General features: G+C 36.0%; 2 protein-coding genes across 3 annotated transcripts; one reads left to right on the top strand and one right to left on the bottom strand.

The window, feature by feature from the left end:
- Positions 1-673: 673 nt before the first annotated feature.
- LOC113237657 (nitric oxide synthase-like protein) lies at positions 674-16,967 on the top strand. 2 transcript variants are annotated; one of them, XR_003311052.1, is made up of 19 exons: positions 674-946; positions 3,124-3,263; positions 4,774-4,948; positions 5,482-5,663; positions 8,794-8,908; positions 9,926-10,165; positions 10,357-10,461; positions 11,421-11,482; positions 11,625-11,737; positions 11,951-12,180; positions 12,379-12,627; positions 13,111-13,264; positions 13,353-13,522; positions 13,596-13,806; positions 14,117-14,204; positions 14,287-14,557; positions 14,644-14,835; positions 15,102-15,778; positions 16,042-16,967. XR_003311052.1 is itself a non-coding variant. In XM_026474269.1 (18 exons), the coding sequence occupies exons 1-18, from the start codon at positions 926-928 to the stop codon at positions 15,210-15,212; spliced, it is 2,829 nt and encodes a 942-aa protein (XP_026330054.1). In that variant the 5' UTR covers positions 674-925; the 3' UTR covers positions 15,213-16,967. The 2 variants fall into 2 exon arrangements, 1 of the variants encoding a protein (XP_026330054.1); XM_026474269.1 differs by having other exon boundaries at positions 15,102-16,967.
- A 1,402-nt stretch (positions 16,968-18,369) lies between these two features.
- Positions 18,370-22,564, bottom strand: LOC113237099 (piggyBac transposable element-derived protein 4-like). The gene is made up of 4 exons (XM_026473366.1): positions 20,824-22,564; positions 20,531-20,778; positions 18,758-18,904; positions 18,370-18,492 (listed from the first exon to the last, which is right to left on the bottom strand). Exons 1-4 carry the CDS (start codon positions 22,421-22,423, stop codon positions 18,370-18,372), a joined length of 2,118 nt encoding a protein of 705 aa, XP_026329151.1. The 5' UTR covers positions 22,424-22,564.
- Positions 22,565-23,600: the final 1,036 nt, after the last annotated feature.

Genomic DNA, 23,600 nt, shown 5'->3' with positions numbered 1-23,600 from the left:
TTTGAAACACAATTAAAGGGTATGTGAGCCTTAGTAATTAACATAACAGTCACTAAGTAATTAACATAATAGTCACAATACAAAAACAAATATAGAATTCAAAGGACACAATAAAAAATAAACGTAACTTTTTTATGTGATTTTTTCTAAGCAGTACAATTAATTCTTTATAAATAAAATACTTATTATCTCATCGATGCATGCGAATGTGACGATATTAAAACAAATAATCACTGTTCGTTGCGTCACTAGGTTGTTAGTATTTTACATATACCCCATATGTTACTACTACTAACAACCTCGCAGGTCCATATTACTAACATCATTTAAGCACACAATTGAACAATAAGACGACCTCTTTGGTTGAGTGGCTTGCACACTGCCACGTCTGAGGTCCCAGGTTCGATCCCCAGCCGGGTCAATGTAAAAAAATTTACTTTTCTGTACATATTGTTTCGGATCTAGATGTTTACGGTAGCATCATTGTTTCCATATTGTATCTGGTAGCAAGGTAGTAAGTTCAAACGTGCAGCATCCTCCCCGACGACGCTACCCCCACCCACGCTCCTGCGTTTTGCACAGAGTTATCACTGTTTAGAGCGGTCTATTAAAATATAATTATTTTTTGTACGAAAGTAAAATCTGACGAACTATGAAAAGTCATGGAACAAAAATTGTTGTTTATGATGTAAGTAATATTATAGATATACGAGTAGTATTTTAAAAGTAACCCTGTATATAGAATTAAGTGTACTTTATAAAGACGGTAATTATTGGTTCCCTTTATTCCCATTTCTGGATCAGGTCAGCGATAACGGTATTCCCCCAACGCACAGACTGCAACCACGACTACAGAATATGGAATAGTCAGCTGATCAGTTATGCTGGCTACCGACAACCTGACGGGACAGTTCTTGGAGACCCGATGCACTGTGAATTTACTGAGGTATGGTAAATTTAGGTTATTAAGATACTGTAAAATGTCCTATAGCGAAATTTTTAGGCAAGTAAAATATATCGAACCTTTTTATTCGCAGATACATTTTAAATTATTTTAATTCAAAGCTTGCTGTTATTAATGGAATCGTCGAAGCTTTCATTAATGGAAGCGGAAACAAAATGGTAGACAAAGCTTGTGGTATTTGTGATAAATTGATAAAATATTTATTGCGTTGCCATTGGTGGAGGTTTTGTTGTATTTCCAGTATTAAATGGCACTGGCCCTGTGCTCTCGTTCTCCGTCCGAAACAATTACTGTGAAATAAGTAAATAGTCGATCAAATTAAAAGATGCATGATGCAAATGAAGCTTTATAATTTTTTAATTATTATATCATTTAAATATTTTATTGAATTGATATTCAATATTTTTTATGTGAAATTAATCCACGAGTAATTTCACATTTAATAAAAAATATTGAATATCAATTCAATAAAATATTTAAATACAGTGAATAGCGACATCTCTAGTCGGGGCTGGTAGCTGTAAAGGTATCTAACTGGTTGACGAAAAACTTTCAATTTCGCATAGATGGCGCTACGGCCAAAAAGTCATTGAAAAACCAAATGATACGACAATAAACGCATGGAGAAATTCGTAAGGTCCGCTGGTTCATTCCGTGGCTTAGTTGGTACATTATGCTAGAAGACATCGGTTCGAATCTGGCCGGATCGAAGGATTTTTTCTGAGTGTTCGATCCTTCTATTAATAATTATTATTTTATTTTCATAATATACAGGTTAGGTACAATAAAAGCTTAAATACGAGGAAGTAAAACTAGGATTAAATTATATGAATAAAATTGGGTCCCCGCGGCAAGGTGCCCAAGATGCTGACCGCGTTCCCCCAGCTTCATACTTGACATTCTTTTTTATTTTGGTCGCGTCTTATTTGACAGTCATTGTTTCGGATGGATATCTGACGGAGACAGTAGACCCCCGGATATAATTAGAATTATTTTATTTAACAACCTCCGTGGCCTAGTGGCTTGCACACCGGTTTTCATGGTGGCATATCTGAGCGGCCCACCACAATGTAGAAAAGTAACTTTTCAATATTGTTTCGCGTCTGGGTATTTGTCGTAACGTCGTTGTTTCTCATTTCCGTAATGCAAGTGCTTTAGTTACTTTCTTTGGGATCAAAGCAACGTATGTGATGTTGTTTAATATTAGTATAGATAGTATTCGCTCCTACAAATAATAGCGTATTGGTATTGGGCTCATTTACGCACCACCACGTGCCTCCGGGCTGTATCAGCACAACATAATTCACTCTGGGGCACTTCCAGAACCAATTTAGAAAGTTTCATTTCCCAAATTGGTCTTACCGGGAATTGAGCACGGGACCTTCTCATCAGCGCCCGCAATGCACATAGTTGGATCACCGAGGTCGTAATAGAGTAGAAGAGGAGTGAATTGTTGGTAACTTTAGTAACATGAAAGTATAGTTATTATAAAGTATAGTTAGTTCCCTCTCTATATTTAAACTGTTTAACATAACTACAGAGGCATTTGATGCTGGAAAAAACGTCTAGTCACAAGATGATTTTATTGCGTGAGTTTCGTCATCATAGCAGGTCTCGTGAACATTATACTTTAGTATGAAATAGAAAATTAACACGTAATCGTGATTTTTAAGGTGAAACGACTTTAAATTTAGCTTGAGATATATTTTATACATAACTTTGGCGTTATAACCGCTCTGGAATGTTTGATCGATCGATCTGCATTTTCAAGAAATATTAAAATTGGATAATCCATCACCGAATTTTAACTGCAATACTGTTGCCGTTTAATTCAACATCAAATAAGTTAGACGAGTATCATTGGTTACAAGTTTTTCCTTATGTCATAACATTATAATGTCTATAATATATTTTCATTATTATGTATTCTATGGTTTACCGGAAAAGTATTATATTTACTAAATAAGTTTAACAGCACAATTTAGCTAATATCGTTGTAAAATGAGTGAATTATGTAAATAAACGCACATTATTTCTTTATATATTATTCTAGCTTCATTATATTTTGTTTAAAATGATGGCACAGGCTGTCTGTGTAGTTTTTTATAAGCCATATTCTTGCAAAGTAATACCATCTTAATTAGGAATCTTTTTTGTAGCTCTGCTTAAAGCTAGGTTGGAAACCACCTAAAACAGCATGGGACATCTTACCACTCGTTCTTTCCGCTAATGGAAAGGATCCGGACTACTTTGAAATCCCAAGGGAACTCGTAATGGAGGTACCCATGACTCATCCCACGTAAGTAGTTGTATCTCCCGATAAACTAATCTGGGCTGTCTTATTGATGTTTTGTGGATCTAAATGAGATTTGCGGAGATGTATCGGAAACATAAATAAATGAGACATTTCTATTACCCCCTGTACTTCCATCAAGTGCTGAGGGTGTCTATACTTTCGCCAAAATCGAAAACAAATTGTCATACATATGCAGGCAACGACTGCTGGACATAAGGGCGTTCCCTCGCCGGGAGCATTCGTTTATAATGTAACAGTTCATACTCGTTTAATATAATATCGTTTGTTTTGCTATTTTTACGTAAACAACATAATCGAATTAATATTACCGGACTCAGCGCCATGACCGTTTTATCTGACACTGTTACAACAAGTCATTCGACTACAGGCAAATGTTCGTCAGTCAGTGAGGCAGTAATGTAACGTAATGCTTAAAATCGAATCTTGAATTGTTACATCACAGTACAGTATAGAATTAAAAAAAAAATGTACCCGGTGAGGGAGTGCCTTAAGCCTCCCCCTTACTGAGGTAGTCTGCCTCGACGTGGTCACCACTCTAGAACAAGTCTGCTCCATTGGCCATAACCCTCTTGCAGACACGTTCGGCCAAATGCCACTTAAGCTTACTGATTTTTAAACAACTTATAAAAAAATACATAGTCTTATACCTTTCATAGATGTTTCGTCTTTGTTTCAAGACCCGCCTGACTTAGGTAAACGAAATATTTACAAGTTAGATTCAGTGTAAAATATGCGCTATCGAAAACAAAGGAATCGAAAACACTTTCCTTTGATATGGGCTATAAAACTTTCAAAGTGTATTCAGGAGAAACAAAACGCAAAGTCGCTGTGGAAAGCCCACGATTTATGATATCAGACTATGTGTTACATGGCTACTTACGTGCAACACGTCGCCGTATATCGCTTTCCATCACAGATTTACGCCAACATAAAAGGGCTAAGAATGCATATTGTGCCCTGAGGTAAAAGCCCCAATAGACGCACACTCGCGCCCATACAGAGCAGATTGCTTATCGTAAAATTGTGGTCCAGTGATCTCCAATCTGCCTTTATTGCCCATAAATCTGGTCCCATTCAATAATGTATCGCTGTTGATAATGTTAACAGGCGTTAAGATGGTGTAAAATATCGTGATATTCTTATAATTAACTGTTATGGCATTAGGGATACGCAAAATATCTATTGTTTAAAGCAGTTTAATATAGGAAATGAAACTATTTTTTCGGATCTAAATTACGTTTTCTTTAAAAAAATTATAATAAGATATTTAATTAATAGCTTTTGTAACTATAATGAAAAATATGGTTTGGTTATAGTTAAACAAATATACGCGATTTAGATAAAAAAAAATAGTTTTATTTCCCATGTGTAACGATTGCGAAGACTTAAGAACTCTATAGTATACATTAATGATATATCTTGTAAAACAATATTTACATCAATGACACGGAGCGGTTAAAGCATTGGAAAGTATTTAGACTTTGTATTTCAGGTACGAATGGTTTGAAGAGCTGAAACTCCGCTGGTATGCATTGCCCGCGGTGTCCAGTATGCGTTTCGATTGTGGCGGGATTGAGTTTACAGCAAATGCTTTCAACGGGTGGTACATGAGCACTGAAATCGGCTGCAGAAATTTCTGTGATACTAACCGTTTGAACATGCTTGAGGTAACACTTAATTTTTGTAAAGTAATATTAAAAGAAAAAAAAACTGAAAACGATATGGAGGTTAGGCTTACAGTGCATATGCTTAAAACTTTGCAAATGTTTTAATGGGTAGAAATTCAGTTTATTTTTCCCTCAATAGCATATGGACAGCCCCAAATCTTTCTTACATTACATTACTACTTCTTACATTACTAATATTATGGTTCCTGAATTTTGTGAAAAAAAAAGAAGAGAAACAAAATTGGAAAAAAAACAAAAACACGAATTTTGTGAAAAAAAGAAAAAATAAGAAAAACAGAACAGGTCCAAAAATTATGTTAGCATAGTGTTCATTGGAGCTAACGATAAGGTACTCGTCGATTGTTGCCGAGGGTGCGCCAGACGCACAGGAAAGGAATGAGTGTGGGGAGGCTCCTTTAATCCATTGTAACTTGTTTAAAAATATCATACTTGGTACAACTTGAGAATGTAATAGAAAACTTATGCTGGTTCTAAATATGTTAATAAAATTATTCTAAAACGTTTCTCAACAGAAAGTGGCGCAGAAAATGGGCTTAGATACACGAACTCCTGTGAATTTGTGGAAAGACAAAGCTCTTGTGGAAGTAAACGTTGCAGTTCTTCACAGCTTCCAACAGCATAACGCAACTATTGTCGATCACCACACAGCTTCTGAAAGTTTCATCAAACATCTAGACAATGAAAATAGATTGCGGTAAGTCGAAATAGTGCACGCAAATATGCGTTGCCACCCTACTTTAATCTAGCATGGAATTCACGTCGTCAAAGTTTAGACGCGTCGTAAAATAATCATGTCATGTTAATGTTACTTGAGTTTTCAATAGAAAATGTAAAACCAGTGACACATGTAATATATAATTCGCACCGTTAGTGTAATAAGGCCACTTCTGCACAATTATACCTTTTCCGAATAGAGGGTTGAAAATTCTACGCATCGATAACTATTTTCGGTCACTCTCAGATTAGTATTCACTACCTAATTCCCGTGACAATTTTTATTATTTAAATATTCAAGTATAAGTAAGTAAAGTTAACGTGTAATTATTTAATAACATTTCTTGATATAAAAATCGAATACTTAAATAATAAAAATTGCCACGGAAATTAGGTAGTGAACACTAGTCCGAGAATGACCGTTTTATGCTTCGTCCGGGGAAGTATTGTCACGTTACCTATTTCTACCGCCAAGCAGTAATGTGAGCATTACTGCATTCTGGTTTTGAAGGTTTTGGGTGCTGGTGATATTACCGGCAAAGAGGACTTGTCACCTTGTGTCTCAGGGTGACGGGCGCAGTGGCAGTGCCCATCAGATCTTTGCGATTTAAAGTTCTAAACATCACTGCAATTGTTATGGATAGGCGTGTCCTTGTCACCAGGCGCGCAACTTGTTTCTTACATGGTATCTATCGTAAAACCAATAATTCACATGGACAAAATTTGTTTCATCTAGTTCGTATTATTTTTATGACTTTCATGTGTGAATCATAACTTTTGTACAAAAAAAAAACCAACCTGAAAACTTCGTGGAATTACATATCATCTATTTGCCAAGTTTTATTGTCATCGATAACGGGAAAGGGCGCGAGACCGGATTCATCACCTAGTTTGCCATTCTTAAAGGTGGAATATTTTCTTCAAATTTAAATAGGACCAATACTGAGGTACCCGTTTTCCAACAAAATCAAAATCGGTTCCCTAAACATAAAAAACCGTTAAAAAGCACTTTTGACATATCATCACATGTGGCTGTAATTATATACCAAGGATACGTATCAAGACGAATCTGATGGTTTTTAAATCTGGTGGGAAAATGGAACAAGCACAAACCACGTGGAATTATGGATTACTGGACATTTGCATAAGGAATCGATTTAGACACACGTGATCAGCTGTTGTACTTTAGCGCACCCGAATTTTAGAAAAGTAAACATTGCAATGATGGGAACCTATGTTCCCATCATTGCAATGTTTACTACGATCTATACCGTAGCTAGTAAATTACAAGTTCTAGGTTTTAAAGCTTTTATTAAGATCATAATTCCATCGTTGAAGAACCTTGACATAGTACAGCAGCTGTCAAAATAAAACTACATGTGTAGTCGTGTAAACAAAGCATGGCCATCGTGTGATTGTTTGGGTGTGTGAAACTTCATTAAGGACCCTTCGCAGATGTTAAATGGCTTGGCCCTCACAGATTTTAACCTTTTTAATCGTGCTTTGTAACCCATTTCTGCAAACATTAAAATAAATTCGTGTCACATAACAACTTTAACGTCAAAACAGACATCCTGTTTGTAAATATAAATTGACTTTGTTTTGATGTTACAAAGAATCATTCTACATTCAATAAATGTAATATTGTCATATCTGTATGACTTGTAAGTAAAAATATAACTACTTTGAATTACCTGCGTGTAACTGTTTTAATTTTTGCCCCTTATTTTTAATCTTTCCGGAATTTCAGAGGGAGGTATTGTCTACTCTTTATGTGTTACTTGAAGTCATCGAGTATACAACCAGAAATAGAGACGAAATGTCATTTAATTTGTTTGAAAACTATTCTGCCTTATCATTACTGTGACAACCGATTGGCTTGGAGTTCGAAACAATTGACGGGTGTCGTCAACTGTTTCACTTCAAACAGACCAGTTAACTTGAGCTTTGCTATAATGGACGAAAATTACATATTTAATATTTAATTACCGATGAAATGTGATTCCGTTTGTTTTGTACTTAGAAGTTTTGCTGTTTTTCCCACACCACCGAATAGAAGAGCACGGCATTGTTAGAGATATTATCTTTATTGCAATAAATACAGAATATTTTTTGGAATATACGGAGACTTACACACGGGTCAGTAGTTGGCCTGCCTATATTTCAGTGCAAACGAGGGTTGATATTTACAAGAGCTGTATCGCTAATGTGTTACCAGGAATATATGGCCCTTATTTCGTCTCTATTTCTGGTTATATACTCGATGCTTGAAGTTAAGTTAAATATCTGCTAATAAATAACATCTAGCACTCACAGCATGTGTTCGATTTTTTAAATTTTTCTGATGTAATTTAAGTGCAAAACAAAAATTCGTATTTTTGGAATGTCATACCATTTAAATATGCGAACGAACGAATAATCTCGGAACACAACTTTTTGTCGGAATAATTTTCAAACTAAATCACAACCTCGGTGTGATAAACCACATCTCCCCTCATAGAAGAATGGCATAAGTGGAGTTACTATATCGACTATATCGACTAATATTGTAGATAGAGTTACAATTATTGGAGAGGATGTGGGTTATAATATTTTTCTGTATCTAATGGAGCAACAAACGTTTTTGATGTAACTCCACTTATGCCATTCTTCCATGAGGGGTGCGATGTGCAAAATGACAACTTTTCAGGAGAGAGGTTTAAATATTCTACGTACAAAATTTCACATAAACATAACTTGTTTCGTGTTATTTTTTATGATTTTCATGTGATAAAAGCACTTTTGCCAAGTGATCACAAGTGGCTTTATTATAGGGTACGAAATTACTTATGTGTGTAGTTCTATAGTAAATTTACTTATGACAGTTTCTTTTTTTCAACAGTTATCCGCTCAATACTTGGTATAGGACTGTTCCATAATGTACGCCATTTCTTCCGGTCTTGTGCCTTCCTCATCCAATTTTTCTTAGCCATTTTGAAATAATCCAGCGGGTCGGTTGCCTACCTATGCTTATGTAACCCACAAAATAACACACATTACCTAATAATCACACGGTTATGTTTAAAATATGTAGTCATGTAACGGTACGCTTTGCGGCATTTGATTGTTAGGTCTGGGTGCCCGGCAGATTGGATATGGATCATCCCGCCTATGTCTTCATCCATCACGCCTGTCTTTCACCAGGAAATGGCCCTATATTACTTACGACCCTCTTACGAATACCAGGTAAGTTATTTTATTTATTCAGATAAGGAAAAGCAAATTTTTAATGTTGAATAGTTTTTGAATAACTTTGAATTTTATGTTTTAATAAATAAATTGATACAGCGACATCTATCGTCAACTAGGGCTGAATGAAGAAATTTCATAAGTTTCTCTCAAGTGGCGCTGATGGAATAAGCCGTATAACCCTTTGAACTACCGCATGTTAATTGTCAGTTTTAGCAAATCTTATTTCACATCCCGCGCCTACCTAGATTTAGGTGGCCCTTCAGATAAATGCTCATTAAAAAATAACTAGTCTATTTATCCTAGTTCTGTAAACGGTACTGAGTTTCTAAATAATTTACCTATAAGAAATTGTAATGTAGAAAAGCTAAAGTCAAAAATCATGATTTTTAGAAGCATATTTGTTCAAGGAATGTACTCCTATTTTCATTAAAATTTAATAGAAAGCGCTAAACAAAGTCTATTTATTACAATTTAATGGAAATCTGGTATTGTGCTTTGCAAAAATAAAACTTTTAATACAAAATAAAGTTTTTATACCGCACCATACAACTCACACACAAAGATTTAGTATAGATTCAAACAACGTTTCTGTTATAGAAACGAATGATTTTTGGTTTTGTAATGAATAAAATATTTCTTATACTTCTTTACGGTCAATAGCTGTTTAAACAAATGAAGAGTCTACGTTCATTATTATGAAAAACCGGTTTACAATCATCGTGGTGAGCCCAGCCGTCGGTGGTTCCGCTCCAGTAAAGACTTTTTCGTACAAACTGCCCCGGTGGCTCGGCACCGATCTAGAGGTTTAATGCAATACAAAAATCTGTAACAAACACATAGATACTTTCGTAAAATTCTGTTGATCCGGTCTGCAGTTCAGATGATTAAGAGATGTGGCCACGGTATGGCAACAGACTTGGTTCGAGTCCAGTCAGAGCTAAGGAATTTTTCTTTGTATTATTCAATCTTTGCATCAATGATAATAATAAATTTGCTATTTCAAATTATTAGGAACCAGCTTGGAAAACGCATCAGTGGCAGAAATCGAAACCAATCACTGGCAAACGGCCTATCAATAGAAAGTTTCATTTCAAGCAAATCGCGCGCGCTGTTAAATTCACATCAAAATTATTCGGGAGAGCTCTATCCAAAAGGATTAAGGCGACCGTTTTGTACGCCACCGAGACTGGCAAATCCGAACAGTTTGCAAAGGAACTGGGAGTTATTTTCGGACACGCATTCAATGCTCAGGTATTTAATACGTACAGTCGGTGCCCTCACTTAAGTATCCACTATTTGTACTAAGTGCTATACAAGTAGTGGACAGGTACATAAGTGAGGGCACCGACTGTACAAATTTAAAGCTGAAATTATACCATTCGTGAGTATTTTGCCAAAGGAAATGCCACGGCGGAGGAAAATAAGAAGTATTCCTTTTTAAGGTTCATTGTATGGCGGATTATGATATCACTTCCATTGAACACGAGGCTCTTTTATTGGTTGTGACTTCCACTTTTGGAAATGGGGACCCTCCGGAGAACGGCGTTGTAAGTAGATATTTATGAAATATTTAAAAATCTTGTAAAGGTTTACTTAAAATCGGTTTAATGACTAGTTAAGGGAATCACTGCATTCACCGAAATGGAATTGTATTAAGTCGATCAGAAAAAGCTTTATGGTCTTGTAAAACATATAATATATATAAAAGCGAACAAGACGTTGTTCGCTTTGAGTCAGCGATATGAGCGGAAGCGATAAACATTATTAGTTCCGAGAAGATTAATATTATAGAAGTAATGATTTTTTATGTAGTTTTTGAAAATGTTCTACTTTAGTCACTAAAAACACTAGTCTGAAAACTATTCCACTAAATTAACTAAAATTTGGTATTGAAGCAGTGTGACTATGTTGTTCGCATGCAATGAGCCATGTTTGTGTTTGTTTCTAGATTGCGCCGTTATTTTAGACCTTTAGGAGATTTTCTAACTGTTTTGACTTATGACATATAGTGTAGCGAGATTTGTCGGCGGTAGATAGGTGAGACTAGCTCAGAATTGTGGTGGATGGCATAAACTACGATAGGCGTATACCCAGTAGTGTGTGAAGTCGGGCTGTGGATGACGATGATATATGGACGTAAAGCTTTTTCTGATCGGCTCATTTCTTCTTAATAAGTATGGTCCATAGTCTATGGGATATATTACAATTTTGGGATATCGATTACGTAAGTGGATGACTGACGCTCGTGGTAGGTTTGAAAGGTTGCTAGACCACTCGAACAAGGAAAGTCGTTTTAGTATTGCAATTAATTCAATTTTACAAGTAAACATTAAAAAAAAACTTAAATTTAATGACATGGCGATGTGTATGTATAAAAGTAGTGTGCGATATTACAGTATAAGGAGAATTTTTGTGTAGCCTAGTGTGTAAGTGGCATGTAGAATGCTTAATACGAAGTTAAAAATTAAAAAAAATCGAGCCAGTGTATAAAGTTCAAATGTTTTAGGCATTTGGGGAACATCTATGCGAGATTTTGTATGCTGATCAAGTTGGTGAAGATCCTATAAGGTAAACTATTTAATTTCAGGTTTGTCATCGTCAATAATAATAAAGTGATTATGTTACTTGTACATTAAAAGTACATTCCATTTATGACTTTGTTTCTTTTACATTTCCAATGCAATCTAAAATTACTCAACTTCTATTTCAGTAATAACCAAATGATGATTCCAAAGACATTTATAAAGGCAAATAGTCAAATGGAGTTGCAAAGATACGCAGTGGGGAATACCAAAAATCTTAGCAGATTAGAGTCGCTAAAAGGTTTGTGTTCTGTAGTTTTACGTGCTTTAGTTTAAAATAAAGTTGTGATGGTATACCTTAGTCGATGGACTACCTTAGTCGTTAAAGAAGTTGCTATCTACATTTATGAATTAATTTAAAATTCTCGAGTTAATGAGGTTTTATGCGCTTGTAATATTACAGAAAAATGTTTTTAATAAAACAAATAGTAATGTATACTTATTAATGTTGTAGGAAGTACGACTGACGCTACATCAATCGATAGTTTCGGTCCATTGAGCAACGTTCGCTTCGCGGTGTTTGCGCTCGGTTCAAGCGCTTATCCCAATTTTTGCAACTTTGGCAAATATGTTGACAAACTGCTGGGAGATCTTGGCGGCGAACGTATTCACGATCTAGCGACGGGAGATGAAATGTGCGGTCAAGACCAGGCTTTCCGCAAATGGGCTTCTAGCGTTTTCAATGTAAGTGCTCTTAAAATCCTTAAGCCACAAATGTATACGTAATTAAATATCTGCATTTAAAAAAATATTGCCTGTGTGCCTAAAAGTTTATATAGAATAAGGGTCGAAATGTCTGAAATGTTCTGTGTTGATAGAAAACTAATATGTTATCTCCATATTTTAAAGCACTGAACTTATATATACTTTTGCCTTGGTTAGGTTGCCTGCGAGACTTTCTGCCTTGACGATGATGAAACACTACAAGAAGCTAAAAGAGCCTTGGGCACAGTCGCCCTCAGCGAGGAAACTGTAAGATTTGCTCATCCTGAAGTTTGTCCTCTAAGTCTACGAGAAGCTTTGCAATCTGCCTTGAACAAACACTTAGTAACTTGCATTGTCAAGGCAAATAAGGATCTTGGTGATGCTTCTGCTGAAAGATCCACGATTTTTATTGACATGGATCCAAAGGCAAGTATTGGACTGTTTTCTTTTTTAATCTATGTCTATTTACAACTAGATAGCTAGATGATAGACAGATAAAAACTTTATTCACTTCCATGACAACTTATTTACATAAGATCCAACTTAACTTAACTGCCTCCGTAGCCGAACGGATACCATGCCGGACTGCCACGCAGAGGTCCCAGGTTCGATTCCCGGGCCGGGAGAAATAGTTGTATGGCCTACAATTATTTCTCTCGTGAGTTTGGGTGTAATTTGTGGTTGTCTATGTGTGTGTCCATGGCACCCGCGACACAGGGTTTCCCTAGTGCGGGGCTATGTTGAGTGTGTGCGTTATTATTATTATTATCCACTAAAACTAACACCATAATTATTTTTATATTAAACCACTCAAGACAACACATTTTTATAACAAAAGGGACGTATAACTACACATATAACTAATTATAATACTATTTAGCAAACTTGAGTACGAACACAAATTTTCAGGAGGAAATTAAGTATGATCCGGGTGATCACGTTGGAATCATTGCTTGCAATCGCAAAGAGTTGGTAGATAGTTTGCTAGCTCGAGTAAAAGATGTTGAGGATTATGATGAACCATTGCAACTTCAGCTGATGAAAGAAACTCATACATCCAGTGGTAAGAATAAACATAAATAATAAATATGAGTTGTATATTTTGTATTTCTATATTTTACAATGTGTTTTTGATTGATTGATCTGATTAGGTCCAGTGAAGTCGTGGGAACCACACGAAAGATTGCCAGTAGTAAGCGTTCGAGATCTATTCACACGATTGTTGGACATCACAACACCACCAACAACAATTTTACTCCAGTACCTTGCAAAGACTTGTGAGGACGAGGACGAGCAAAGGCAATTACATTTGTTAGCTACGGTGAGTTTTGCGATGTTTTATTACCTAATAAATTTGATAAGAGTAGGTGATAACTTGAAAACTTGTTTTGTAGGACCCAGGAGCGTACGAAGACTGGCGTCACTTCCACTTTCCAACGTTACCTGAAGTCCTGGATCAATTCCCCTCAGCCAGACCATGTGCGTCTCTACTGGCAGCGTTGCTCTCACCGCTACAACCAAGATTCTATTCCATCTCTTCATCACCTATTGCTCATCCGAAAAGATTGCATCTCACTGTAGCCGTTGTCACGTACAGAACTCAAGGTCAGTGTACATCAGATCACACAAATTCATTAGCATCACCGACAGACAAATAATCATTATGCAACCTTTTATACCTCATGTAACGTTACACGTGATTTGTGTTGAAATAACGAATTCCACGTAAAACTGGTTGTAAACGATCTATTTCTGTTTTAACATCAACATTCGCCAGAAAACAATTATCTGATAGGTGAGATTCTAACATTAGCGGCCGTAATGCGGCAGTTTTCATTTATGCGTGTAATAGAGGTTAATTAGGTTATTGTGTGGTTACAGCTGATGATAATATAATGACGTCATGTTCAAACAGATGGCGAAGGTCCTGTTCACTACGGTGTGTGCTCTAATTATCTGATGGACCGTAAACCTGGAGACGAAGTTTACTTGTTCATAAGGAGGTAGGTTTTTACTTTCATAATTTTTTATCTTCTGCTTTATATACATATATATGTGATTAATTACTTTTCGTGATCGTTATAGTGCACCAAACTTCCATCTTCCGCAAGACTTGTCGGTGCCTTTAATACTGATTGGACCAGGTACTGGCATTGCACCATTCCGTGGTTTCTGGCATCACCGCAGAGCTCTACTGAAATCTCGAACCCATTCAGCTGCTGGACCTGTTTGGCTGTTTTTTGGATGCCGTACTAAAACTATGGACTTGTATCGAGAAGAAAAGGAACAAGCTCTCAAAGATGGAGTACTATCAAAAGTTTTCCTTGCATTGTCGAGAGAGAAGAATATTCCAAAGGTAACTTCGTTGAAGACATACCTTCTTAGGATAATTGTCTAATACTGTCGAATTTTAACAAATTAACTTTATTATAATTATTGCAGATGTACGTCCAAGAACTAGCGGAAAAAGAAGGAGCAGAGATACATGATTTACTTGTAAATAGAGGAGCCCATTTCTACGTTTGTGGTGATTGCAAAATGGCAGAAGATGTCCATCAAAAGCTAAAGGGGATCATAAAGAAACATGGAAACATGACAGACGAGAAAGTGCAAAACTTCATGTTCATGCTGAAAGTAAGTATCGCAAGCTAGTTATGACATCTTATTTTTAAAAGCTTTGCTTTATCTATCTATCTGAAGATGTTAATTGTCATAGAACATTGCTTTGAATTTTCGGCGAAATTTTTGCTTTGTACTCGTAAGTCTTACAATATTCTTCTTCTATTCAAACTTTTGCCGTCTCAAATGGTTGATTTTCTTGATGTCAAAGAACATGCTATGTAGATTGTTCAATGATATTCTTCTTTTCTGTCATATGAATGACGAGTTTTGTTTAAAAGGAGGAGAATCGTTACCACGAGGACATCTTTGGCATCACTTTACGTACAGCCGAGGTGCACAACGCGTCGCGAGAGTCTGCTCGGAGAAATCGTGTCGCTTTGCAACCATGACGTCGGTCTTCGCGCTTCCGTCCCGACTCGCTCACTTAACCGACCAACAATAATCACAAATTCTACGCTGAGTCCAACCACAAACACAATGTCTACCAACACAAATTGATTACAAATTTCACAACAGTTTAATGGCGTTCGTACGCTTGGCCTCACATTAAAGCATACAAACTGTGATTGTTCAATGTTGCTGTGTAAACGTGGTTGAAGTTATTTGTTGTTTTCAATGGAAAATGTAGAGTTTGTATACTATACCATCGTATCGCCTTTGCCAAATAATAATATTATGTTGATTCTACCGAAGTGAACCAGTCAGGTGGTCCACGGGCACAAAAGGTTCCAACCATAACGTATCATAATAACAATATGTAGTTGGCGTATCTCTCATACAATGACGGATTTGGGTCGGGCGTAATCCATGAATTTCAAAATGTCTAAAACGCAGATTCCAGGAATATTCTTATCGAAAAGCTTAGAATATAAAAACATTATTCATTGTAAAATAACCGCTTGCTCTTGGCAGTGCTCAAACCTATTCGCGCCATTTGCTTCTGAATACTGCAAAGGTAAACCAAATCCTATGAAACTTTACGTTAAGGTATTTGAGTTGGACGCTAAGATTAAAATCTAGTTTGATTTATGCAAAGTCAATTAATAGTTTGAAAAATGTTCGCTTTAGCTTTGATGGAGTGTGAAAATGCCTCAGAATGGCATATACGGAGGTTGTGCAATGTTATGGGTCTTCGATTTGTACATATTATTGGAAACTAGCAACTTAAACACAGTTACTACATAAAGCATTTTGTATTATTTTTGTGATTTCTTTTAGAGGCTGCTAATTTGAACTATGCAAATTGAAGCAGGGTGATTATATATTTATAGCGCACAAATACAAATGCATCCGATAAGGAAGAACTTTGAGAATTCCTAAAGCATATGATAATTCAAATTTATCAAAATTTACCATTGCATACTCTTGGTAATAGACGTAATTTTATTCAATTTAATAGTTTTAAACTATAGTATAAGTCTTCATGTTTATAAAATATTGTCCAATTATAAAGGTATTTACATTCCATAATTGTTATGAATCGGTAAAATTAGGATTAAATGCATTTATTTTTATTTAATTACTTTATATTGGTAATTACAACGACAAGTTTAATTTCCAAAATTTTTATTTATCAGTAAGTTATCTATGTTGTATGAAGTTTTATAAATGTTTATATTTCAAGGTATAAGGCCTATTTTCTATCAAAAAGCAGCAAAGAATACCAGTGTTACAGTAACCAAAGTTACTTCCTAATTTTGACTAAGCGCCGACGAGACGTGGAGATCTTGAAGCAACGAACTACTGTAAAAACGCATATATTATCCAAGTCGTTTCGATAGACAATGGACCTTATTCTCTATGCAATATAGCGATTAATATTATTAAACAAAAAGGCTTAAAGTTTACGATATGAAAATGAATTGTACTAACTTTTCAATCCTATAATAACAACGTTTATTCTGTGGTATTTCGATTGGTCTGTCCTTGGAAGTAAGTCTATAGGTGTGTGTTGAATTTGTGATCTTCTAATTAGTCTTAAGAAATATAGTCATATTTTCTATTATTCGTGTTACAAAAATTTAATATATACAATCTTTTCTGATAACTAATATTTCTATATTAAAATGTCATACATTATAAATAACTGTATTTGCCGGATTTACAATTGTGGATTTCATATCTTCTAAATTTCATCATGGTTACACGTTTTGAAAGTTATAATTATAATAAAAATATAATATTATCGAGTTCATATCACGTGAGGTATATTATGCACTATTTCATCTAAGAAACTGTTAAAGGAACCTGAATTACGAAAATATTTGTCTGTTATTGGTCAAATAAAGTTCCTTAATATGCGATTCATGCGTTTTTCATTTGATCCTTCAGGTTTAAGTTTAAGGCTCAATATTCATTGCTGTTGCACTGAATGGTAGCGAATTTTTATAACTATATCATAATGAATTTTATTTCAATTGTGTAAAGTGCAAACTAGATACGAGTCAAAATATAGGGCCCCAAGTCTTACTATTTTCTTGAAAGCACTCAATTTACACTGGAGCGGAACGGCATGGACTGGAAGCATCAATTTCTCTGCGCGAGAAGGCACACGTGATCGCTGGAACGCTCGAGCATTCCCGCGAATACTGGAGAATTCCAGAGACCGCGCCTAAAGGCTACAGTGTTTCGTCGACTTAAGACGTCACACTGCGTCTGCCTTCGCGCCACTTCCCGCTGATTCGCCAGGCGCCGCCGACGGCAACTCGTCTTACAAATTAAATATAAACGAACTTTAAAAAGATCAACCAACTTCAAAATCTCTATCTATTTAGTTATTTATGGAGTCGGTGCCAGACATGGCAATTTTACAAACTTACCGTATAGCATTAGAATCCATTAAAAATATTTTTTTTTTCCTCGGCTGGCATCGACTCCAATAATAACTAATTAGATATTGTAGATATTTAAGTATCAATATTTTTTTAGGAGTGAAGCAAAACTTCAAAGCGATCAGTGGGTAGCGCACTCCAATAGTATTTCATTAAAATTATAGATAATAGGTTTGGATAAGAGTGGTCACGCTGTAATTGTATAAATAAACCATAAATGTAAATAGATTGATTAATAAGTAATTACAATACTGTGTACAAAACGCAATAAGACAAAAATAAATAAAAAGTATTATGTTCATTGTTGTCGTTTGGATTAAATCTGTATTTTGTTATTTTTCGTTTTTAGTGCAGTCACTTTTGTGGCTTTTGAAGTTGGTTGATTTTTATTTTCAAGTTTGTTTATTTTTCCATTTTTGGCAAATGTAGACAGGTAAGTAGTATATAATTTAGTTAAGTCGTATTAAACATTAGACGATAGTACACTTTGTGGTTTAGAACCATATATTACTTAACAGTAATAATAATTATATTGTTCTATTGTTTTGGCGAACCCTGCAAGACCTCACGAACAGCAACTGCAAAGTACAGTGCGAAAAGTGTGGACGCACCCTTGCTTCACTCCGCAGGTAACGGGAAAAAAGCCTGATTCGTCACCATCCACAGCGACGCAGTACTGCATTTCGTCATGCAAAAGTCTCAAAATGCGCAAAAATTACTCCGTACATCCTACTTTTCCTAGCACCAACCATAGAGCTTCGCGAGGGACAATGTCAAACGCCTTTTCAAGGTCAACGAAGCAGAGGTACAATTTTTGACTCTGTTCTCTGCTTTTTTCCTGTAGTTGACGCAATGAGAATATTGCCTCACAGGTACCCCGCTCAAGTCGGAACCAAACTGTGTTTCTGGCAGAATCTCTTCTGAGAGCTCCTTGAGGCGGTTTAAAAGTACTTTGGCAAAGACTTTTCCCGGTACTGTTCGGAGCGGTAAGAGCCACAGTCTGCACGGTCACCTCTGTTTTTGTATGGGGCCCTAATGCGAGATAATTTAAAACTATTCGGGACACGTTCTTCCTCCCACATACGAACAAAAAGTGCCCATACAGACGAGTGCAACTCCTCACCTCCGTATCTAAGCAATTCTCCAGGCACTAAGTCAATACCGACCGCGCGCTTATTTTTCTGTTGCTTAATGGCAAAAACTACTTCGTCACGAGACAAAGGCTCGTCCAGCTTAATAACTATGGGCAGCTGAGGTATTAAGCTGATGTGCGGTAAGTCCGCGGTTCAATTCACGTTAAGCAGATTGTTAAAATGATCTGCCCACCATTTCAGCACATCCTCCCTACTAGGTGATAGGTGAATACACTGTACATGCCTATGAAATTTGAGAATTTCGCTCGATTTCCATGGAATCACCTCGAACTATATAGTTTCAAACAAAAAAAGAATTTTCAAAATCAATTCACAATTGACGGAGAAATCGGCAAACATAGATATAGCCGAACGTATAAACCCTTCCTTTTTTTGGAGTCGCTTAAAAATAAGTTAAATAAATTTGAAAGAGATGGATTAATAACAGAAAAAACGTATTATTTTGTCTACGTGCCAAACAAATTAAGTATTTTCCTCAATAGATTGTCTCGATCATCAATCACGCGAGACGTATTGGTGAGAGATTTATCTCATTTACGTAGAAAATTAACCATAGAAGAAGTGTGATTTATAAAAGATGAAAATAATGAAGAGTTTATTGCAGGGATAGTTAATAAAATAAAGGCAAGCACACAATTGTCCGGACATATACTCAAAAGTGTGCAAAGAATAAATAACGAAAATGACAAGCGAGTCATACGTAATAACGTTCACCTATTGCCCACTAGTGGTCACGTGGGCATCTGGCGAATGGCCTAATATATAAAACAATTGTTATTGGCATAATATGGATAGGAACATTAACCAGTTTGTATCAAAATGTGAACAGTGCCAGAAACAAAAATATGGCACTAAAACAAAACAACCCATGGAAATTGCAATCACGTCAAATTATGTATAAATAACTTTATATCGCGGTATGGAATCCCACGTGAAATTGCGACCGACCGTGAGACGGAGTTTATTTCAAACACCATGACACATGTATGTGAACTTCTTAAAATTAAACAGGCATTAATCGCTTACCATGATGAGTCAATTGGAGCAATGAAAAATATACACAAGACATTAGATGCGTATTTAGGAATATATTGTGAAAATGGTCCTAACTCATGGAGTAACTGGTTACCGGTGCTTCGCACACAACAACACAGTGCTTATGGAGACTAAATACACGCCACATGAGTAGGTGTTCGATAAGACGTGTAATCTGCCTAATAACTACATAGTAGCAGTAGATCTCCATATGAAAGCTGCCACCTTACCTATTTCTGCCGCCAAACAGTAATGTTAGCATTAACCCTTAAATGCATGAACTCTGTAATTTTATTGAATAAAATATATGTGGTGTAAAATTATGTCTAGATACCGGGAAAAATAATTTAAAAAATCCTATTTAATTATTAATTACTTTACTTAAAAAAAAAACTTTGTCTCATTTTTGATACATCATGCAAAATCCTATAATTCTTTCCTATTAGTTCTATCATATATACTAATTTACCATTTAGCAGTTATCTCCTTTTAAATTACGTTACGACGTAAGACAAAGACAGTAAAACAATTGCAATAGTACCATTTACTAAATTAAACATGAAAATCATTAAAACAATCTGTGCTTTTTTTGTTAGAGCATAAATACACCTTACATTTTAAACACATAATGCTGCTCAGCAGTTTGCAGCCTGGCATCATGCATCTCATGCGATTCTGTTGTCTCACTTGCAAATGATCCACGCCGTCATACCGAACATCTCTCGAGGGCATCACTTGCTGGATATTTTTCCGTTTTGCTGGTGGTTCGTCCGATAAACTTCTGCTTGGGCGACCTCGAGATAGTACGATATGTTCACCATATTTACAAAGGGCGTCTGCTAATTCAGCTCTATACTCTGCCAGATTTAGAATCTCCTTAGGGTTTGTGTTCTTTTCAGCAGATACTTTCTTATATAATATCCACGAATTAATCACTGAAAGATCAAGCAAATGATAAAAAATTCGCATGTACCATTTACGTGACTTTACTTTTATGCGATATCTGCCCAGGAACGAGTCCATAAGGTCAACGCCGCCCATATGTGCGTTGTACTCTTTTATAACTTTAGGGCATTTAATGGCCACCTTTTTCTTTTCCTTTTTATCGTATCTTTCTATAGAACCTACAGGTTCAGCACCAACATAAGTGGAAAGTAACGTGACTTGCTTGTTGTCTTTCCAAATAACGGCAGAAAAATCCACACCATCGACACTTGCCGAGTTTTCTTCGTAAGATCCTCGGGGTACAGATTTTGCCATTACTTCATTTTTTTTTGGCAATTTACAGGACTTTCCAAGGCGGTTCAGTTGCACGGTGCCCAAGCACCATATGCCTTCTTTCACCATATAATGCATAAGAGGTAACGATGTGTAATAATTATCGAAATATATTATGTGATTCATCATTCGTGACACGCTTCTAGTTAGCTTTTTGACTGTGTTACCAGTCACTCCTATGTCAGGTTCATTGTTCAGCATTGGCTCTTTGTCTGACCCCGAGTATATTATAAAATTATAGCAATATCCAGCCAGAGAACACAATGCAAAAAGCTTGAACCCCCACTTGTGCGGCTTGTTGGGTAAGTACTGTTTCATGAAGTGGCTTATTTTTGTCGCACACATTTGCTCATCTACAGATAGGCGCTGCTCCATTGGTACACTTGAAAACTTCATTGCTAAATAGTCTATGACAGGCCTTAATTTGTGCAATTTGTCGTGGTTAGGATGACTAACTGGCTTGTGTAAAGTATTATCGTTGAAATGCAATATCCGTCTTATTTTTTCGAATTTGTTTACAGGCATTGCTTCTATTATTGGTCTAAATCCGAATTTAGTGCTCCAATATGATCTGGCACTTGGGAAGTGATAGACCGACATGAATATTAGTATTCCTAGATATTTTCTCAATTCTGCAAGACTAATGAGATCAGGGCGATCAGGACTGGACTGCACCGAATACGTATTTGTTTCCTCAACTATTTTCTCCAATAACTCGACTGTAAAGTAATGCGAGAAGAATTGCAATGTAGTTTCTAATCTTAAAAGTTCAGGACTATAATCGGCACTACCCAAAAACGTAATAGAATCTTCTTTATACTCCAACGCGCGTTTTTTCCAAATCAATCTTCGTGTATCTATTTGTTCAAATGGAATATGCTGAGAAGTTGAATATTGCTCGGAGTTCTCTTCAAAATCATGTACCAATGGAGGGTCCGAACACTCTTCAATATTTTCAGGCTCTGTAACATTTTGTCCTTGATCCTCAGTTCCATTACCTTCTTCATCTTCTAGATCTTCAAGTGCTGCTTGTAAAATTTCGCGACTTGGGTAGTAATCTAAGTCGTCTCCATCAGATTCTGCTTCATCTTCAGAAACTTCGCCAGCCTCTAACCGCATAAGCATGCATTCTATTTGAACGTCCTTCAATTTCTTTCTTCCAGTGCTGTAAACAATTGTGCAATAGCAATAAAACCACACGAAGCCCAAGCAATTATACATATTTTTTTGATGCTTAATTGCATGGTGTATCATTTTTGATACAAACTTGAAAAGCCATTTTTTGTTAAGAAAGCTTCTCATCCGATTAAATTACATAAATGTACTATAAATTCAAACACTCACCTTGACATTTTATATTTTTTAGCGCTAAATTTGTCACAAGATCACATAAAATACTTTGGATAAAGATTGAATTTTTTGCCGGTACCTCGAACAACGGTTAGTGAAAAGTTTTGACAGCCGTGAACAAAATATAGCAAACCAATCAGGATGCCTGTATTTTTTTTGTACAGCCTATTTGTTAAAAAACCTTTGACATGGATTTATCGTTCGAAAATATCAACGTATCATTTTTTTATACAATATGCATTTAAGGGTTTGCGTTCCGGTTTTGAAGGGCTGGTGAAATTACAGGCATATGGGACTTGTCAACTTTACGTCTCAGGATGAAGGGCGTAGTGCCAGTGTCATTCGTATCTTTGCGATTTGAAGCTCTATGGACGGAAGTGTCGCTTACCACCAGGCGGACGACTTGTTCGTCCCATCACTTGGCACATAAAAAAGACTGACTGAACACAAAATGTGTTTATATAATATTCCATTGTGCTCCTGACTCTCATATTCAGGCATAGTAATAACCTTTGTGAAATGAATTGAGAAAATTTTAATCTAGGTTCAATTCAAATATTGACGTTATTTCACAGTTAAAGAAAAGTTTTAATTGCAGTAATAAACTGGTGTCCGAGAGAAATGTAACTTAATAATAAGCTTTAATAAGCTTTATAAGCTTTATTGACCAAATAGGATTACATTAATTTGCATTTATACCATATTAACTATGTCACATAACTCTTATCTACTAATGATTTCTCGCGGTCCTTGCACTACGTATAAACGTGTATCGCAGATACCTACTATATTATGTTCAATATGGCACACAGTTAAGGTAAGTAGGTTCAAGGGGTTTTAAAAATAGGTGTTTACATTAAAATTTATAAACCTCCTTATACTTTGATTACAAATAAATATACTTAAATTAATTTTAATGTGTTGATGTGTGTGTGTGTGTGTTTGTGTGTGTGTGTGTGTGTGTGTGTGTGTGTGTGTGTGTGTGTGAGAGAGAGAGAGAATGTGTGTGTGAGTGTGTGTGAGTGTGTGTGAGTGAGTGCGAGTGTGAGTGTGAGTGTGAGTGTGAGTGCGAGTGTGAGTCTGAGTGCGAGTGCGAGTGCGAGTGCGAGTGCGAGTGCGAGTGCGAGTG

Source organism: Hyposmocoma kahamanoa, unplaced genomic scaffold, assembly GCF_003589595.1.
Source record: "Hyposmocoma kahamanoa isolate Upper Pololo Valley unplaced genomic scaffold, ASM358959v1 93, whole genome shotgun sequence".
Taxonomy (NCBI): Eukaryota; Metazoa; Arthropoda; class Insecta; order Lepidoptera; family Cosmopterigidae; genus Hyposmocoma; species Hyposmocoma kahamanoa.
This window is presented reverse-complemented; position numbering and strand designations above follow the sequence as displayed.